This window comes from Trichosurus vulpecula, chromosome 4 (assembly GCF_011100635.1).
Source record: "Trichosurus vulpecula isolate mTriVul1 chromosome 4, mTriVul1.pri, whole genome shotgun sequence".
NCBI lineage: Eukaryota > Metazoa > Chordata > Mammalia > Diprotodontia > Phalangeridae > Trichosurus > Trichosurus vulpecula.
In genome coordinates, this window is record NC_050576.1 from 299,531,093 (window position 1) to 299,552,970 (window position 21,878).

General features: G+C 36.3%; 1 protein-coding gene across 1 annotated transcript in view; it reads right to left on the minus strand.

The window, feature by feature from the left end:
* Positions 1-628: 628 nt before the first annotated feature.
* Positions 629-21,878, minus strand: part of CARF (calcium responsive transcription factor) — a 45,715-nt gene continuing 24,465 nt past the window's right edge. Inside the window, exons 6-14 of the mRNA XM_036758087.1 lie at positions 20,086-20,275; positions 13,519-13,642; positions 11,939-12,082; positions 10,407-10,640; positions 7,593-7,755; positions 5,642-5,717; positions 4,822-4,952; positions 4,048-4,414; positions 629-1,155 (exon numbers count right to left, since the gene is read on the minus strand). Of these exons, the coding sequence (XP_036613982.1) occupies positions 1,037-1,155; positions 4,048-4,414; positions 4,822-4,952; positions 5,642-5,717; positions 7,593-7,755; positions 10,407-10,640; positions 11,939-12,082; positions 13,519-13,642; positions 20,086-20,275 (1,548 nt within the window). The 3' untranslated portion in view covers positions 629-1,036. The remainder of the gene's footprint in view (positions 1,156-4,047; positions 4,415-4,821; positions 4,953-5,641; positions 5,718-7,592; positions 7,756-10,406; positions 10,641-11,938; positions 12,083-13,518; positions 13,643-20,085; positions 20,276-21,878) is intronic.

The following is a 21,878-nucleotide window of genomic DNA, read 5'->3' on the forward strand; positions in this document are numbered from 1 at the left end:
TAAAAAATCCTCTGAGATTAGTTTAAAAAGCTTTTTAAATTGCCTGCAAACTCTGGGAACCTTTCCATGTTCTGAAAAGTTCTCTAATTCCATTGATGGTAGTGTTTTAGCTATAAAGACAGTATTTATATATGCTACATGTTCTTCTATTGCTTTTCTGTGTAATTCAAGTTACTTAAGGATATAGGATTCTCTGTCCTTAGAATATTCCAAGTATCCTTCTGAAAACTATTAATGAACAAGCTCTTTGTAAATGGAAGTGCAAAAAGTTAAAGAGAAGTAGCTGAAGTACAGCCACATTTCACCAGAAGTGACTGGGTCATTAGTAGTCATAATATAAAAACCACTGTGTTTCTTTCCAGGTGAAACAGACTGCAACCCAAGAGAAAATAATTTATAATGTTAAAAATGATTTTAACAAATGAGACCCATTATATTTTATATTTGTAATATGCTTTCATTTGTCACCCATACTTTCTTTAGCCTTGCAGTATAACTTTCTTCCTTACAGTCAAGCTCTCCATTTTTTAAGTACTTTCCCCACCAGTACCAGATGGGCTCTGCTATAAAATCCATTTCCCCCCCTTAGCAGTTTAAGCCCTAGTATTTTGTTTCTTAAAAAAAAATAAGAAAAAGAAAAAAAGCCTGTTATATCACTGATGTATGTAAGAGCATGTTTTTGTCAGCCACAAAGCACCAAAATCAGATGAGACTTTCTATGAGATGAGTAGGAGAAATATTTACATTGGCACCAAACCTTTGCAAGTCATTCATTTTAGCCTACTTTTTAAAATACTGATTAAATAAGAATTTAGAAAGAGCAGATCTATCCAAGACTGAGAAGAGAAACTCTTTTATGAGGTAACATAATGACTCTGAATTGGCACAAATCATTATCAGTATTCATTAGAACTATTCTATAACATACTCTTTACAATGCCACTGTGAAGAATGGCGCCATTTTGACACCACCTACTTTCATTTCTAAGAGAGTTGAATTTTTCAAAATTTTAAGTCTTTAAAAGTCTTGAGAAACCTAAACCATGGATGAGGTATTTCTGTCCAGGATATTATTTACTTGCTCAGATAATGTCGGTTCCCTGGGCTCTTCTTTAACTTGACTCACAGAAATAGTACCTTGTAGATTTTCTTCTACTAAAAACAAACAAGAGACAGATATTAAGGCCAGCACTTTTAAGAACAGTAAGCTCTTTAGAATTACATATTTTCAGAAGCCAAACATGACAATAGTTTAAAATATAACAGTAATTTAAACTCTAGGTTATATACTTAAGAATGCAACAATTTTGTGATTTTATAACATTCATGTCACTCATTTTTTGTGTAAAAAGATGAAAGAATTACATTTCTTGAACATAACTAATAACAAAAAAGGAGAGGGGAATGTAGACAAAACTGTAAAGCTATTTTCCTCTAAGTCTCTTCTAAGAATAACTAGTTCATTAAATAAGAAAAAAATAAACCCTAGTAACTAGATTTTTCAAACACATGTTTGTCAGCCTAATTAGTTTTTGAAGACAGGATGCCACTGACTAGTTCTGTGAATAAAAGGCAACAAAATTCCCTTTCTTTGAAGGCAAATTTCAGATGTTTGTACAGTTAGGAACATATGCAGCAAATACTTATACATGGCACCATTTCAACAACCTTTAATTATAAAGGTTTCCATGCTTGTGTAGTTACATGTTAATGAAAATTTTTTGTTGCTCAAGAAACTCTAGTTTGTCTTAATTTTGAAAAAAAAAAAAGTTGCATCTTTAAAGAATGTTTTAATTTGGCAACTATCTGCACTGTTCATTTGTTCTACCAGAAAAAATTAGCTTCCAGTATGTATAATTTCCAACTTTAAACTGATTTCAAAGCAGCTGAACCTAAATAAATCTAAGTTTAGGACATAACAGCAGCACTACTGAAAACAGAAAATCTTCATCTCTCTCTGGGTTGTCATTTTTTTTCAACTGATGAAAAGAACAGAGGTCAAAGCAACCACACAGTCCTTGAAAGGGAAGGTTGTCTGTGAAGCACATGTCAGCCTTTAGCCCCACAAGAGAGAAGCACCAGTTATCCGGTTTGAGTAGCTCTAGGAGTTCTTACCAAGTTCAAGTGGCCCCTCCAATTCTAATCCAGTTCAAGAATTCCTGGGAGTTCTAGTCCAAAAAGGCTGTCTTGTCAGGTCTACTGCTGAAGAGACCTCTCAGGAGCCCTCTGGCACAAGGTTTTGGGCCCTCAGCATTCTTCAGTGACACATAAGTAAGGTGCTTTTAGTCAACTAGACAGTATTTAGAACTATTTCAGTCAGTGTTTTTAAAAAATGAATGTTTTCTGAAGGAAATTATCACAGTTCTTCCAATTAAGAAGTGAATAGAAAAAAAAAGAAATGAATAGGAATGGGGATGAGAATGTAGTTTGAGAACAATTTCTGCAGTGTATATTTTTGTTTTTCTCAATAAAATTATAAAAATTCTTCTTAAAAACATCTAGTTCAATAATTTGAGTAAAAAGAAGTGATCCAGTGAGGTCAGCTAATAGTAATTATCAGTTTAAAAAAAACCCTATCTTATGCTGTCTGTGGCTGGCTAACTTGGTTAGAGCATGATGGTAATGAGGCTGAGGTTGTCAGATAGGATGACACTTCTGGTCCTGCCTTCCCACTAATCTCTCAAATGTGTGCCACTGACTATAGGGGAGAGTGGACCAAAATGTGAAGGCATCATACAAATTCACTACCATTACTGAAAAAACAATTGAGAGTTCATGCCCCGATGACAATCAACATTGCCACTTGTGTCTATCCAGGAAGGAAAGCACATTTCCAATTCTGAAAATAAAAACTCATTACCAGAAACAAGTGATTTAAAAAAATGATTATCACTTTAAGTCTCTGAGAAATGCAGTTATACTTTCAGTTATTTCTATGGAGCTACTACCTTACTCTCCCATTAGAATGGAAGCCTCTGGAAGATAGCGGGTAGGCTGCTCAGTGGATAGAGCACTGGACCCAGAGTCAAGAAGGCCAGAGTTCAAATGTCACCTGAGACAATTACTAGCTGTGTGACTCAGGGCAAGTCATGTAACCTGCCTCAGTTTTCTCATCTGTAAGATGGGGATAATGACAGCACCTATCTCCCAGGTTGTTGGAGGATAAATTGAGGCAGTATTTATAAAATACTTTTCGCAAACCCTAACGTGCCACATAGTAATAGCCACATAGATGCTGGCAATTATTGAAGACTTGGACTTTTTCACTTCTGAGTCCCTTCTTTCCCTCTCTACTACCTTCAGTGGTGGTTTGTCTCCTCTAGCTGTCAGATTTCAGACAAATAAATTGCTGCCAATAAGAAAAGAAAGGAAGAATCTACTCCTCTCAGTCACAGCTGACAGTGTACTTGAAATGGATAAAGCCCATTACAGCTTCCAGTAACTGGGGAAAATGGGTTCATTCATCCTTTCCAGATCTACTGGAGCCACAAAACTCAAACTTAGTGGTTCCTGGCTAAAATTCTTATTTCTTTTTCTTCCTCTACAATTTGACTGATGTCAATTCTACTTTTTCTTCCCTTTTTCCCTGAAGTACCTCAATCCCTTCACTTTGTATTTATTACTCATTTTACTATATACGTGTTTCCATCCTTTATCCTCCCATTAGAAGTTTCTTCATTTTATTCATGAAGTAGATTACTCTTTACACCTTCAAAACCACCCATGAAAACGCTTATTGGTTTTGCACCTTTATTGATTTAGTTTTTGAACCTTTGTTGATTTTAGTTTTGCTTGGATTTAGTGATTTTAATTTTTGAACTAAGAAATTGGGAAGGGCAATAGAAGGAAGAAACAGAGAAAAATAAAATAAACGTTTAATTCTAAGTACAGAGATTTTTTTCCTCTTTCTTTTGCAGTCTTATTTAACTTCCTCTAGTGAGACTGTAACTCCACCGAGCAGACTATAAATTTTTTCTTGCATGTTTTGGTATTCTGCTAATTTCACAAATATTAAAAGTAGTAATAATGTAGGTTAGTTTGACTTACTAAGAGTTGGGTGGCTGTTCACAATCCTGATCGGAATGGTTTGTACATCTCCCAAAAAAATCTGATGAACACTTCCTTCCAGGCTTCCTGTATCCTCAACACCTCCAACTGCTACCAGTTGGCCCATTGTAACAAGGTTCTGATCTGGCCCTGGAAGGCTACTGAGTGTAGAGGAAGCAGGATGATTCTGTGTCAGGCAGGCTCCTGCTTGAAGGTTATGTCCTTGAGTGAACACAAGAGAATGGTTCATGACAGCACTTCCTACTGAATCCAGAAGATTTGCACAAGTAGAATGAGAGTGGCTATTTACTGATATCAAAGCAGCTGCTCCATCAGCAGAGGTGAATGCTGGTTGTAACTGTAAACCCTGTAAAACATAAAAATCAATTAGCAAAATGTTTAACTGAGGCACATTTTTTTTCTTACAGGATACTGTTCATCATTCAGACATTTGATTGGGACAAAAAAAAAATAATACTGGTTAAGGTTCCTTCCTCTAAAATCCTTTGATTCTGTCATCATATACTAATGGAAAGACAAATGTGCTAAAAAGGTGAGAACTTTCCCTGTATTCATATTCAATTCAATTCATATTCAGTATGTCTTCAATCGATGTAAAAGGTACTAGGCTATTTCTAAAATGGGAATTTATGAGGGATAAATTCTCTGTGAAAATTATCGTGACCTTTCTATCAAGAAATAAAAAAGAAAACATAAATTCTTCGAAAATCTGAATGGAAATAATTAAACTCGGCTGCTTTGTTGAACACCTACCTGCAACTGTGCAAATATTTTGGGCTGAAGTGAAGAGAGTGAAGAGAGCAAGTGGGCTGTCTCTGGAGACAAAGACTCCCCTGTCTGATTTGCTTCCACTTTAGTGATAATCGATTCTCCTGGTGAGCTTCCTAAAGTATATCACATCACCAATAAACTGTTAAAACAAGAACTATTTCTATTGAATTCCAGGGCAATTTATTCCAGTCCCTCATCACTTGAGTTGGTTTGAAAAACTGGATTATAGAACTTTACAAGATCATCATGTCAGTTCATTTTTCATGTTTTTAGGCAGAGCTACACCTAAAATTCTTCAGATATATAAGAACCCTATTTTTTTTTAAGACTTAAGAGATTTTGTAACCTCCCTTCATAATTAATTCCAGGATTTAAAACTTTAACTCTCTTGCTGCCACCTCCTTCTATGCAACGTAATGTGCATAATCATCAGTGACTAATCAGTAACAATATGCCTATCGTGTATATTAACCAGCACTGTGGTGTACAGGCACAAAGCTTTTTTATGTCATGATAACCAATGTCTGAAAAGACTCTTGGAAAATAAGGGTTGGAAGAAAAAAATAACAATATGCTGCAAAAAGAAAGAGGAAAGCAAAAAAAAAAATCAAGAGGCCTTAACTTTTGGGTCAAAGGGACCTTTTTGGTTCAAACTACCTCAAGGTGGTTGCTGGTGGAACTCTCTTAGCCACTGATTATCTTTTTTATTTATAAGAAAACATGCAAATTGGTCTTCAGGGAAATTTGGAATTGTTCAGATACATTTAAAAATATTTCTAAATTATATTCAGCATGAGCCTACCCTCAGTGGATGGCGATGCAAATGTAACTGTTACAGTCTCTGTGAGAATGTTCCCACTGTCTGTGGTCCACTGGAACTGAAATGACAAATAAACTATTCAGTAAACATGTGAAAATATACATATAAAAGGAATGATATTGAAAATTAGCAATAATTGTTATCCTTTATATTTTTCCCAACTGCAGTTATCTTTTAGTATGTATATGCTGTCTTCATGTCTGAGTACTTAAGTTACTTAGATTATGCTATGACACTGCCAACCTATTACAAAGCAAAAATACTGATAATTTCTACATGGCTTTCAAGATTTCAATGTTACTGCAGAAGTAACAAAAGTTTTACAAGGTAAAAAGTAATGATAATGACTCCAAAAACTGCAAGAAAATCATAATCCACTGTGATATATATATATTCTTCCTCAAATGTACCTAGAAATCTGCAATCACCTTCGACATGCAAGGTACCCCATTTGAAAGGTGTCAAGAATGGGGTAGCTAGGTGGCACAGTGAGTAGAGCACTGGCCCTGGAGTCAGGAGGACCTGAGTTCAAATTCAGGCTCAGACACTTGACACATGTACTAGCTGTGTGATCTTGGGCAAGTCACTTAACCCCAATTGCCCTGCCCCCCCCAAAAGAAAGGTACCAAGAAGAAATCATTAGCACCTAAAGCCCCACTATTCCAGTGACTCCTCTTATCTCTCTTCCCTTATCAGAAGATTAATGGAAGAGTAGAGAAATGAGTTAAAGAAAGGATTAGAGCTGGTACCCTCAACCTATCCTCATTAGGATTATAGGGTAAATGAAGGCTTAGCCCTATGCTTTGACACCTGGGGCTGACAAGGCATTTAACCACACTAGACCTCAGTTTCCTTATCTATAAAACGGGGTTTTGACTCAATGGCCCCCATCTATATCATGTTTGAACACAGTTGTTTTCATGTTCTCTCCCCCATTATACTGTGAGCTCGAGAGCAAGGATTGGTTTTTGCCTTTCTTTGTATCCAGGCACTTAATAAAAGCTTGCTGATGAGTGCGAGGTCCCTTGCAGCTCTAAATCTAAACCCTAAAACCTTATCTCTCAAGCTTTGTTTTTTTCAGTTAAAATGCCTCTGAATCACCTCGCAACTCTACACATTTCATCTGACTTAATATGAAAATGAGTTTTCATTCTTCCCAGGCCAGAAGATCTGGGAAAATCCAGACATACCAGAGCGGTGTGGTATGGGTCTGAGAATAAAGAGAGTATGATGGAGTTCATTCCTTTTTTGTATGAGCCACATGTGAAAATCAGTCTCATTACTTTATAGTAGCAAGTGCATGTAAATCCACCTGATAATTTCACTGTTCTAACTATACCAACAGTAAAATTTGGGGAAAACTTTTTTAGTCACAGTTAGGATAATTAGAATAAATTTACATCAGTAAGTTGTTTGGAAAGTGGAAATAATTAAGTACCACTTGTCTGTACTGGGATGAGTCACTTAATCCCTAAGGACCTCAGTTTCCTCAGTCTAAAATAATGGGACTGGACTAAATCTTGCAACTCTGTGATTCTACAAGTCTCTGAAGTAGTGCTGTTATTAAGGAGAAATCTGGTAATCCATCTATCCTCAGGGATTTGTTTAGATAACAAACACTCCGTTACCTCCTGTTAACACTCATTTATATTTATAATTTCCTTCATAAAGAAAACATTCAGGCCTAGTCTTTTAAATGAAAAAACTATTAGTCCTACTTGGTCAAGAAAACAATGCTATAAGCTTAAGAGAAATAACATACATTTTCAGAGTGACTTTTTTTTCCCACAACCTATTTATTTTTGTCATAAATAAATTCTAAGAAGTAAACTAGATGCTGGCTAACATCATGAATAGAACCTGTTATAGACACAATAGCAAAAGAAAGCTAAGTAAGAACCACAAAAGAAATCAAATGTGCTTCCAATCATACCGTAGCTGGAGGAGTTTCTGAATTATACACCATCTCCCCATTTCTCAAGGACTTCTGTACCTCATGAATGTGATTTTTTATGTCATTCACAGTTGGGAAAAAAGATAAATTATGTCTTTCAGGTATCTCATCAGGCTTGAACAATTCCCTCTCTACAAATTTTCTGTGGATATATGAAAAGTGAAAAATAATGTAAAACATATATGAAACCAAAACCAGAAAGATTGCTTTCCATATAATGTATGGCATATTAACTCCATAACCTTTTTATATTTTCCCACTTTTAATTTTTCTATGATAGAGTGTTCTATTACCCACATGGATAAGAAAACGAATGCTTTCTTTCTCCAAATGGCTATATGTAAACTATTTTGGCATTTTATGGGGATAACTGAAAAGAATAAACCTTTTCTGCCCCAGGAAGACCAAGGGAGGATCAATGAAACAGTTGGATAGAATGGAATAGTATATGAAACATAACATACAGAAAGAGATATGGCTAGAAAATGGTAATTATACCAATTAAATATGAAGTACATGACAAAAAGGAGCATACACATAGAAAACTGGAGCCATTATTAGATAAACCATGATATTAGTTAGGTAACATATTAGTTAATACATATTCATGTCATGCTATAACATTCTCCTTAGGGTCCACACTTCTACAATCTTTTCTAGGTGAGAGCCTATTATAACAAAGCCCTTCTGATACTTTTGGGACAGGGTTTGAGGTTTACTAAATTCTGGATTTTAACATGTTATATTCATGCAGGGATTCTTAACTTGGAATCCATTACTTGTATTAAAAAACATTTTGGTAACTGTATTTCAATTTCTTTTGTAATACTATGTATTTTTTGCATTTAAAAATATTATTCTAAGAGCCTGCCAAAAGGGTCCATGACATAAAAAAGGTTAAGAATTCCTACTTTAGTATATATTAAATATGAAGTGAGTAAAAAAAATGCTAAAATGACTGCTGATCAGAAGAATCTACAAATACTCATGCAGAAATGTTATTGGCATTTCCCCAAAACAGTACATAAGAGGATAACAAGCATCAGCCTGGACTGGAAGGATTCATTCTGAACCCTACATGTCTGACATTTACTAGCCATGTGATCATGGACACGTTGCTACATTTCAGCATGAAAAAACTCTCTGAACCTCAGGTTGCTCATCTACAAAATGGAAATTGTAATAATATGTTTAAGTACCTACCTCCCAAAGGTGATAAAAAAAGCAAATGAAATAATGTATATAAAATGTATGGTAAACTTTAAAGTGCAATATACATGCCAGCCATCACTGTTATTATTAACATGATGAACAAGCCTTCTGGTTTTCAAATGACCTAATTTTAAGTGAAAAAGTTTAATTATTTGCTGCATATCAAAGAATTCTGAACAGAAATCTACAGGTCAATTTCCATTAAAAAGGAACCATCCAAATTCATCCATTATAAAAGGACGACCATAAATGGTGCCTCATTAAATATTATGTGAAATAGTTGAAATATTTGGGCCACTGGGTAAGTCTTAGTGTTGAGTGCACAGAGATTTTTCTGTGCTTATTTTTATTTTAATGTGATTTGACGTATACACTATTTTAAGTTAGTTTAGAGATAGTTAAACTTGCTAGATTTGAATACTGTATACAGAGTTGGAAACATCAGACAACACAATATTGTGACTTGCCAAGACTCTGCTGGGAAATTGTTGGTTCAGGAACAGTTATAAAATGACATCTTGCTTGTCTACTGGTGAGAAGCTACATGGCAACCTGGATAGAGAACTGGATTTAGAGTCCTTGAAGGCCTGAAAGGGAATCCTGCCTCAAATACTGTGCAACCCAGGCAAGTCCTCATCTGTACAATGAGGATAATAATAGTGCCTATCATTCACAGGACCGTGTGCAAAGTGCTTTGCAACTTTAAATACTATATAAATGCTAGTTATTATTATTATTTATTAAGTACCCATGGTCAGTTAGGTACCAAGGATACAAAGGCAATAACAAAACAGTCCCTACCCTCACAGAACTCACATGGTACTAGAGCAGCGGCGGCTGAGAGGCCACATGGGCCTTCTAAGTCCTTGGGTGAGGCCTTCTGTCTGAGTTCAAGTTTCACAGAATAAATTCTTTTATTAAGGGGATTTGTTCTGTGAAGTTTGGATTCGGTCAAAGGGCGGTACTTGAGGGCCTAGTGAGCCGCAGGTTCTCGGCCCTTGTAACTAGAAAGATATAAAATGTGCACAGGTAAGTAGGATAAAAGGAAAATTTAAGAGGGAGAAAGCTTTAATAAGGAGATGACACCAGAGTTGAGCCACAAAGGAAGAGAAGGTGCCTAAGAGGCAGAGATGAAGAGGGAGAGCATTCCTGGAATGAGAAATAAAAAGAACATATGGAGGCAAAAGATGGAATACTGAGTTCTGGGAATGACTGAAAGTCTATTTAGGCTGTAACAGAAATTTGTAAAGGGGAGTAATGTGAAATAAAGTTAGAGAGGCAGTAGGAACCAAATTAATTGTAAACAGCCTTAAATGCGAAACTAAGAAGTTTGCATATTACCCTACAAGCAATGAGGGCCCATTGGTCTTAAAGATTAAATGGCCCTAGTAAGATTATTTGGTATTAGTAAGATTATTTGGGCACCTGTATGAAGACGGATGAGAGACCAATGAGGAATCTACAATTGTAGTCCAGGCACAAGGTAATGAGGGCATGAACTAGAGTGGTAGCTATATGGATGGAGAGGAAGAATAGATGTTGAACACTTAACTTTAAACCAATATCTTGTTTCCACTATACCTTAGTTGTTTCCTCACTGCATAGACTTGTTCTATTCCCTGAGATACCAGTTCTCTGATCTTATCTGCTACTTGTGGATGTAGACGTGAGGACAATGTACAGTTCTCATCCTGAACTGTATCTTCCTCATTCTCAAGTGAAGACACAAGGAGAGGGGAAGGAGAAGGAATGAGACAAGGTTTCTGCAGTTCATGATACTGATGAGCCTTTCGAGTGGGCAACTGTACATACCACCTAATAAAGAGGAAAAATTTTAAATTAAGGTATAAAAGAGAAATAAGAAAAAGTCATTTCTACTCAAACTATCAAAAAAGGAAGTCTAGTAAGACAAAACTTCATGGTAACACAGTTTTCGAACACATTATATGTTCTGTCCAACTTCTGTCAGATTGTATTCCAATCAAACAAAAACCTTTATAGACCTTGTGATAGACCTAAAATTGAAGAGGTAGTGGGGGTCAAAGTACTACATACAAGTAATTTTATATTAAGTTCTATGTCATTGGAATTTTACCTCACAATAAAAAGATAATGTCAACCATCATATCCTGAAATGGGTATCACCCCATTTACCCTCCATTTTACCCCAATTAAGCTTCTGCATTGCACCTACCATCCTTTCATCCAAAGAGTGGATGTGATTCAGAGCCTGTTGAGCTATATGGGATACTCTTCGCTCACAGGGGCACAACAACACTTGCTCCACAGCACTCCCAGCTCCTGTTGGCCCAATGAGCAAGAGAATCAACTGGAAATCAAACACAGGTCTCTTGTATGGCAATGCAGAAAGCAGCCGCTAGGCAAATGAACTAGTTTCGAAGGATAGTATTTTAATTGATGCTTTTATACTAGATGTTTGCAATGGTAACTTGATGAAATGAAAATTACTTACAGTATCACATACATTGGATCAAAAGAAGGTTCCATTCTGCTCATTTCCCATGTAACTAAATCTTTAAAGGCCACATGAAAATGGGATATTCCGTGGTTACATAACAACAATCAAATCTGGCCTAAGCTAACAAAAGTGAGAAATTGAGAGATGAGGCTAACACTACTTTCTTATTTAATATCTAAAACACAAAGGGTGAGGGCAATGTGTCATGTTAAGCTCTTATCTTAATGCAGCTAGCTTCAATCACATTGTAGCAAATTGCTGTCAGGTAAAATTTCTGTTAAGGAAACAGAATAACATTTAAACTTAATCATCTTTTTCCTTTTTTTCTGTTTTTGGTTGTCATCAGTAAAACCAAAGTTGGGATTTTTAGTCTGTTATAAGAACTATAACTAGATTATTTTGAAAAAAAAGTTGAGATTTATTCATGCATTTTATGATACCATTTATAAATTCCAAGAAAAGCATAAAGAAAAATCACCTTTATCCTTAGCAAACTACTAGTGAGAATATTTCTTTTAAAAAAAAAAGCTAGGAAAAACTGATAAACTGCCCTCCTTGGACATTTACTTGCAGATGGATTCTGGCAATTTAGCTGGCGAACTAAAAATGTCAAAGGAGAGTATGAAACTCATACCTGATAACTCCTCCAGCATCTATCAGATTCTTCTTCAGCATGTTAAAGGCTTTCTCCTGCTCCATTCTGATGATTCTCTTATCAATTTTGGGGTCAGTAGAAACTCTATACTCAGGAAATTTTTGTACCTTTTTAATGTAAATCCTATAAAAATGAAAGGATGGTGATAGTTTATTATACAATATATTCACAAGGAATTCTAAATTATCAATAATACCACCTTAACAATGATTATAGATTTTTTAAAAAATAAATTAAGCACAAAAGGTTATTTTTCAGTGTAGAACATTACACATGACATAAAACTTCATGAATGTCTAATAATCATTTCTGCTGGCTACTTCAGCCAACTTAGCCAAGAAGCTGAGCAGCTTTTGCTAATATATCAGAGACCTAGCCTTCTTCTTTACTACTTCTACTACTACTACTACTACTACTACTACTACTACTACTACTACTACTACTACTACTACTACTACAACCTCTCATAATCTTGTTATTACTTTAACAATCTACTACCTGTTTTTATTTCCAGTCAAGCCCTACTCACCCTGTACAACAAAGCCAGATTGATATTTGCTTCATTATATCACACACCCTTCCTACAATGCTTTTTTACTTTCTTTTGATTCAATCTGAGCCTTTCACAGTTAGGTGTTCAAGGTCCTCCATAACCTGATCCCACGTAACCTAGCCAGCCTTATTTCTACTTCTGGCTTCTTCTTCAAACCAATCATTGTACAGTACCCCAACATAGCATGCTCATTCCTTTTTTAGGCTGTTAGAACACCCGTAGCCCCCAACACACACACACACACACACACACACACACACACACACACACACACACCCCCTTGGTTCTTCTCTAAATCCCATCCTTCAAGACCTATATAAAATATCTACAAAGTGTTCCTTGATAACTTCAGGTTACACCATATTCTCTTATGCATATCAAAATCTACTTGTTTTGTTTTCAAATTGTTTTGTATGTGTACTTTGTTTCTTGAACAAGACTGTGAGTTCCTCATAGACATGGATATCATCTTATACTTTCACAGCTACCTAGCAATTTGTTAAGGAAATAGTAGGTACTCAGTAAATATTTGTTGATTTATGGAGAAAAAATTATTTCCTCACCTATAGAGGTGTTTCCCCACGTCAGACTTGAAGCCAATTCACTGAAAAATATATAGAAGCTTAAATTTTTATACCCTTTGCATGTCCAATTTTTTAAAATTTCCTTTGAGATTTAAATATATATATATTGCCTAAAATTAATGTTATCAGCTTAAATATGAAAATTCCTATATACTGAGTTAATTGTATCTTTAGAATATTTTGTGATGCGAGATCTGATGCTAAACAAAATATTACAAAGTCCCACAAAATTCCAATTAGTTTCTTCCATTTTTGCCTTTCCTTTTTATGGGGCTTTGAGGAACACTTCCAATTCCCGAACAAAAATAACAAAGCAACATTTTAAAAACTTGTTAAATTCTTCTGATTCTCAGTCTTTTTATACTTCTAAAAATAGTGGTATCCTCCTTGCTACATGGGGTCCTAGTCTAGCTGAAGCTTACCGTGCTGGACAAGTGGCTTTGTAGAGCTGACAGGAGGAGGTGCTTTCCTGCTCTCCATTTTTTTTGGCCTGGAAACCTTTCCTCCTTGGCCCAAACTGACATTCCATCACTATGGCTCTGCTCCCTATGGACAGATACCAACTATTACGTCATTAATTCAAGTATCCATCTGTTCTAGACACTAAATTGAAAAATAAATTGTCAATGGTAATGAGTCTTTTTCATAATTATCACTTTAGGGAGAAAGGATAGCAGTGGGTGCCAAATAAACTTAGTTGGGAATGCAAACTCTATCTTGTTCAGGTTACATATTTGTCCCCAATTTCTTTAGCTAAAATGTATCATAAAGCATGCCAGATGTCTTACATGTAAACTAATAACACATCTTTAAAACTGATGAATCTTTTTGTTCATTGTGTTATATAATTGTAATACCTTTAGCAACAGCTAACCTGCTAAACAACTGCGAACATTTCTTATAAAATCTAAGCTTTTTGGCTGAATATTCTATTTCACTGAATATCCTATTTCATCTTAAGAGATCTTTTTAGTTATGAAAATTACACATAATAAAAATAACTGATACTTGGGGCAGCTATGTGGCACAGTGAGTAGAGCACCTGCCCTGGAGTCAGGAGGACCTGAGTTCAAATCCGTCCTCAGACACTTGACACACTTACTAGCTGTGTGACCTTCGGCAAGTCACTTAGCCCCAGTTGCCCTGCCTTCCCCCCTGCAAAAGAAAAGAAAAGAAAAGAAGAAAACCCTGATATTTATATAGGACTTGTAGCTTTACCAAGAACCTTAAATCCCTTATTTCATTTGATCCTCCCAACCACTTCTGAAGAAAGGAAATGGAGGCCCAGATAGGATAAGGGCCTTGCCCAAGGTTTCAAAGCTAACACATGTCAGAGGAAGGAATCAAAACTAGATTTTTCGTAACATCAAATTCTTAGTTTCCCCCATGAAATGACAGGTTTACATCATATAACCCCCAGGGTCCCCTTCCAGCTTTAAAATCATGATTCCTTTATATCCTTAGGAATAGGAAAGTGTGTATTTGTGTGGTGGTGAGATGTAAGAGGCTTCAGTTTTTAAAAATATTACCCAAAAGCCCCATTCCAGGTTCAGTAGGAACCTGGTATATACAGGTAATTTTTTCTTGGGAAGGAGACTTTTTGAGGGAACGGAGAGGAGATAATAAAAAAGTATTTATGCATTATGTAAGAAAAGTTACTAAATTGTTCATACTTTTTGACCCAGAGACCCTATACTACCAGGTTTATACCTCACAGAGGTTAATGGCAGCAAAAGGCCTATATGTATAAAATATATTGCTAGAAGTATCATTTATAATTATAAAAAGCTGGAAGCAAAATATATGCCCAATGACTAATCAATGGCTGTATAAATTTTGGCCTGTGAATGCAATGGAATATTACTGACTTGTAAGAACTAACAAATAAAATCAAAGAAACACGAAGACACTGGTAAAAAGTAATGCAGAAGAGTGAAAGTAAAGCCCAAGAAACAATATGTACGATGACGAAAACAATGTGAAAAAAGACAACAGTCAAGGTTGGCACCAAATAAATCAATTTAAAATGTATATCCTTCCTTACTATTAACAATCAGTAAGCCATAAAAGTGGAAAGTTACTTATATTTAAAGTTGTAATCCTTCTTTTGGGTGGCTTTGCTTAAATATCTCCAGGAAATGTACATTGGGGAAGAATTACTGGGTTGTGTCTGTCATGTCAAAACCAAATGCATCAATTAAAAATATTCTTTTAAAATAAGATTTCATTTTTTAAAGTACCAGTATCATCTGAGAGTAAAATAACTTGAAAAAATGCAATAGGGAAACTCAGACCTCGAAGAATTATTGCAGGAATGCTAAACCCTTTAGGGAACCAACCTGCCAAGTGCTTGAAGCATCCTCTCCCCCCTGCCCTCACCCCTGAGAACTTGGTCCCCTACTGGAAATTAAAGGAGCTGCCTATTGTGTGTAAAGCCATATTTGGGTAGCATGTGTTTCCAAAAGTATTAAAGTCTCTGCCATCCTTTAAGTAACAGACTCACATAACTCATTCTTCAAGGGGTATCAAGTTCTGGCAACAGGCTGCATACAATACTAGCTACAGAAATTGAGGCAGTACTCCCAAACTATAGCAAATTAGCTCAGAAGCAGGGGCTGTCCTTAGGAGAACCACATCAAAACACATTTAAACAAGCTAAAAGATCACACATCATTTTCTTTTATTAAATGTTATTTGGCATTATGTTAATTAGTAACTGAATGTGAAATATGGTATTTCAATTGATTATACTGATAAGCCTACAAAATAACAGCATCCAGGGAGTAATGAACAGCCTGTCAGGCAGGGTCTTTGATAAGAACATCAATTTATATTACTTGAATTATAAGCCCATTCATTATCCTAGGCTAGCATGTCCATAGCCACCCGGGAAAAGAACTCTGAGATTAAATATGTTCTCATAGAGAGGAAACTGAGCAAGTGAGTTTTGTACCTTTTCTCTCTTCCACCACCTCTACTTCAAGTGAATCTAATCCTCTCATTATTGCATCTGAGATTCCCTAAATTTGGTGTGAGACTTCCACAATATACCATTACTCATAATACTACCCATTTTAAGCCCTGCCTTGTCCTAAAGTGAATCTTTTGGGATAATATCAAACCACATTCTTAGAAAATGTGTTGCTGATATATGGTTTCAGAAATGTGAGCAAGAGAAATTCCAAGATTCAATAGCATCAATAATACTTTCAATATTTATGCAATGTAAAATGCTAGAATATTATATCACTTTTAGAGTAGGCCCCCATGATAGCAATTCAACTATTTTATGATAACCATTTCTCTTGTCCCCCCAAAACTTCTAGCAAATACAAGGTTAAGAACAGTGATGTTAGTGTAAGAAAGGGAACTCAGAGGAAATGATTATTATTTGTTTTAAGTAGTAATACTCCTCTGTTACTTAATTTTTTCCACTAAGGGCCTATTCTGATGCTTCACTGCAACATGGAGGTAGCACTAGGTATGTAAATAAAACATCAGTGAAATACAAGGTCCAAAAATCCCACCAAACCGGGAAAAAGAGAAGCCAAGAAAAGGATTATATAAAGGACCAGCTTCATTACAGGAGTTTTGACCTATATCAGGAAAAGAAATAACTACACTGATGAAATGATAGTTCTTTTGAAATATTAATTTATATTAATGTCAAGAAAATTATCTTTCTTTTCTGCTTTTCTATCTATAGACAGCATTGTGGATTTATGTTAAGAAATAGGTTATTTCTAAATAAAAAGGTTGATTCATTTACTGACAATTTTCTTTTTCGCTTAAATTTTATTAAATCTACCAATGCTGTGGTTATGGGGGGTGGAGCCAAGATAGTGGCTGGAAAGCAGGGACTCACTTAAGCTCTCCCCCAAATCCCTCCAAACACCTATAAAAATGGCTCTGAACAAATTCTAGAACTGTGGAACCCACGAAATAACAGAGGGATGATCTCCAGCCCAGGACAGCCTGGATGGTCACTGGGAAGGGTCTATCACACCATGCTGGGAGCGGAGTGCAGCCCAGCATGGGTGGCACCAGGGCTGACCAGACCAGGAGTCTGGCGGAACAGGCCCTAGGACCCTGAATCACTGAGCTGTAGCAGTTATCAGACTTCTCAACCCACAAACACCAGAGACAACACGGCAGGTTAGTGCAAAAACTGCTGGACTGGGATGAGAACAATCTGGCCCCAGCCCCAGGGGCAATGGAGGTGGCACAGGGGCAACAGCAGCAGCAGGAAGCTCCTGCCGCTGCTTCCAGAGCTCCAGCTGTGGTTGCTTCTAGCCCCAGGACCACCCTGTGGGAGGAATTAAGCAGTGGATTAGAGCAGGAGAGCAGGGAGCCCTTTGCTGGCACAAAGGCTGGGTTCTCTTGCTTTGCCCTGCTTGGATCTGGGTCACGGTCCTGGTTGGGGGGTTCTTGGGGGCATAGGACCTCTGGTGTGGCAGAGCTTGTGGTGAGGGTGGAGTAGAAGTAGCTCTGAAAACAGCAGCACAGCCCCTCAAGCTTGGGACAAAGTACTCCCTACTCTGCATGCAGTCATACCCTGACAAAAAGCTCAAGGGTCATGTAGCTGGCTGGGAACATGAACAGGCAGTGAAAATGGACTCAGACTATAGAATTTTTTTTTGGTGACAAAAAAGATCAAAACATACAGCCAGAAGAAGTCAGCAAAGTCAAAGAGCCTACATCAAAAACCTCCAATAAATATATGAATTGGTCTCAGGCCATGGAAGAGCTCAAAAAGGATTTGGAAAAGCAAGTTAAGAGAAGTAGCGGAAAAATTGGGAAGAGAAATGAGAGTGATGCAAGAAAATCATGAAAAACAAGTCAATGACTTGCTAAAGGAGACTCAAAAAAGATACTGAAGAAAATAACACCTTAAAAAATAGACTAACTCAAATGGCAAAAGAGCTCCAAAAAGCCAATGAGGAGAAGAATGCCTTGAAAGACAGAATTAGCCAAATGGAAAAGGAGGTCCAAAAGACCATTGAAGAAAATAACCACCTTAAAAATTAGACTGGAGCAAGTGGAAGCTAGTGACTTTACGAGAAATCAAGAAATTATAAAGCAGAACCAAAGGAATGAAAAATTGGAAGACAATGTGAAATATCTCATTGAAAAAACCAATGACCTGGAGAATAGATCCAGGAGAGATAATTTTAAAATTATTGGACTACCTGAAAGCCATGATCAAAAAAAGAGCCTAGATATCATCTTTCAAGAAATTATCAAGGAGAACTGCCCTGATATTCTAGAGCCAGAGGGTAAAATAGAAATGGAAAGAATCCACTGATTGCCTCTTGAAACAGACCCCAAAAAGAAAACTCCTAGGAATATTGTTGCCAAATTCCAGAGCTCCCAGATCAAGGAGAAAATACTGTAAGCAGCCAGAAAGAAACAATTTGAGTATTGTGGAAACATAATCAGAATAATACAAGATCTAGCAGCTTCTACATTAAGGGATCCAAGTGCTTGGAATATGATATTCCTGAGGTCAAAGGAGGTAGGATTAAAACCAAGAATCACCTACCCAGCAAAACTGAGTATAATGCTCCAAGGCAAAATATGGACTTTTGAGCTTTCTTGATGAAAGGACCAGAACTGAATAGAAAACTTGACTTTCAAACACAAGAATCAAGAGAAATATGAAAAGGTAAACAAGAAAGAGAAATCATAAGGGACTTACTAAAGTTGAACTGTTTTGTTTACATTCCTCCATGGAAAGATGATGTTTGTAATTCATGAGACCTTTCTCAGTGTTAGGGTAGTTGAAGGGAATGCATATATATAGATAGAGGGCATAGGGTGAGTTGAATATGAAGGGATGATATCTAAAAAATAAAATAAAATTAAGGGGTGAGAGAGGAATATATTGAGAAAGGGAGAAAGGGAGAGATAGGATGGAATAAATTATCTCAAATAAAAGTGGCAAGAAAAAGCAGTTCTTTTGGAAGGGAAGAGGGGGCAGGTGAGGGGGAATGAGTGAATCTTGCTTACATCAGATCTGACTTGAGGAGGGAATAACATACACACTCAACTGGGCATCTTACCCCACAGGAAAGTAGGGGGAAGGGGATGAGAAAGGGGGGATGACAGAAGGGAGGGCAAATGGGGGAGGAGGTAATCAAAAGCAAACACTTTTGAAAAGGGACAGGGTCAAGGGAGAAAACTGAATAAAGGGGGACAGGACAGGATGGAGGGAAATATAATTAGTCTTTCACAACATGATTATTGTGAAAGTGTTTTGCATATTGATACATGTGTTGCTGAATTGCTTGCCTTCTTAGGGAGGGTGGGGAGGGAAGGGGTAGAGAATTTGGAACCAAAGTTCTAAAAGCTGATGCTCAAAAAAAAGTTGTTTTTGCATGCAGCTGGGAAACAAGATAGACAGGCAATGGGATACAGAAATCTATCTTGTACTACATACAATAAAGTAAGGGAAAAGGGGATGGGGGGGAGTGGGGTGATAGAAAGGAGGGCTGACTGGGGAATGGGGCAATCAGAATATATGCCATCTTGGAGGGCAAGAGAGGGTAGAAATGGGGAGAAAATTTGTAACTAAAAATCTTGCGGAAATCAATGTTGAAAACTAAAAATATTAAATAATAAAATATGAAAAAAAAGAAAAAAATCTACCAATGATGAGGGTTAGGGTTAGTAAACAGTGAAAGCTAGCTCTAGAATCAGGTTCAAGTTGCAACTCTCACACATCTTGGCAGTGTACCCCTGGGCAAGTCACTTAACTCTCAATGCCCCATGAAGCACCCTCAGACTACAAATTACTGAAGAGTTGCCTGTCTACATTGGTAGTCAGGGTTTCCTCACCATCAGTTCCTTATTATTAATGAAATCATAGGACTAAGGAGGTTAAAAAAAACTTTCACTTAATTATGAACTGTCAAAGTGAAAATGCGTAATCTCAGGAAAACCTAATTGCCTCTGGAAAACAAAGTATTACAAATACTTTTCAAATTTACCTGCATTGACAAAAGGGATTCCATCATATGGAACATACTGGGATTTCCACATTAAGCGTGTAGCAGGTTTTGCTGGGCTTGGAGATTGGCGTGTCCCCCATATAGTCTTCGTCTGCTGCTTGTGAAGTGTTAGTACATTTTCTAATTCTGTCTCACTCACACAATAACCACGGTATGAATCTCCAATTTTCTGCATGGATTAGAGGTTAAATAAGAAAAGTATCAACAAAAGAAAACTTGCTTCATTGCAAAAGAAAACTTGAGATATTTTGAAATTTTAACAGGTAAATAACCTTTTAGACTGTGGTATAATCAGAATATTACTCTGCATTATAAAGTATTTAGCCTATTGCCTGGCACATAGTAGACAATAAATGTGTATTGCTTAAGGAGAAAAAAACAGCACTTTGCTAAAGACTGAATAAGAAAATACAGTGGATGTGGAACACGCACACAGTAGGCTAGGGAATAGAAACTTTTTAAAGCTGCAAGTGTATATGCCTAAGCACCTAGCTGCTAATATACTAGCTAAACTGAATTGCATTTTATTAAAGTAAAGAGAAACAAGTAGACATTGTGATACCTTGTCTCACAGTAATATAAAATCATGTCACTGACAAGATACAACTTAAAAACAACTTGATTATTTCTTTCCTGGGACAATGAATCCCAAATTTAGTCACGGAACATTTGTCTATACCAAGACTCTATGAAAAGCCCTACCAAAAAATTAATTCAGATAACTATTCTTCTAGAAAGAAGTAAGGGCTGCTCTTTAGTGAGGTATATGGAGCTGTAAGACTATAGACTAATGTGGGATTAAAGGACTAGCTCCTCTATTGTCAAACTGGTATTTTAATTTGGGGGAATATATTTAACAAATATATGGGCACTGGTATATGTCTTGCTATGGCTACACTTTTAACCAACAGCAAAAATATCCGTTTACTAAAAAGAGTAACTGATTCCATTTTTAAAATTTATTTTTAATTTATGAAATAAAACAAGCATTTCCATAACACAGTGTAATAAAAAGATGATTGCACATGAAACTGTAAATCTATTATGTACATATTCCTCTTAAATATATAATAAAGTTATCATGCAAATTTTTTTTCCTTTTTTTCTCCCCTTCCCCCCTGCCGCGCCCTAGAGATGGTTACCATTAGACCCAAATATGTATGTATATATATATATATATATATATGTATGTATGTATGTATGTATATATATGTAAATAATGTATGTGTAAAATTATTCATAGAACAGGAAGATGAAAATCTAATTGTGTCTGCATGAATTCATATGTATATACAATAGCTGAGAGCACTAGATATTTAATTAGAATTAAATGATAAATTCAGAATTAGGTAACATAATCAAGACTATGTGAAGAGATGAAGTTTTATAAACTGATAGTATAACCAATGTCTAATTCGAACTATGCAAGCTATAACAATTTTACCAGATACACATTACAGCAACACAAAAAGATCCTAAACACAGCAGAGGTAAAAAGAGAGCATTTTAGGTAGGGAGGACAGTCTAAAGACAGAGCTGGAAGAAAGAGTGTTGTGGGCAAGGAACAGAAAGTAGGCCTAGACTGTTGGGCCTAGAATGTTTGGAGAAGAATAATGTATAAGACTGGAAAAGAAAGCTGTGAAGGGCTTAAAATGCCAAACAGAGGACTTTATAATTGAACCTGGAGATATAAAGGAGGTAATAGTGAAGAGACATCATGGGGTGAGGTCTTGACTTGCAGGTGATTTGGATTTAAGTGAGGTGGAATTGCA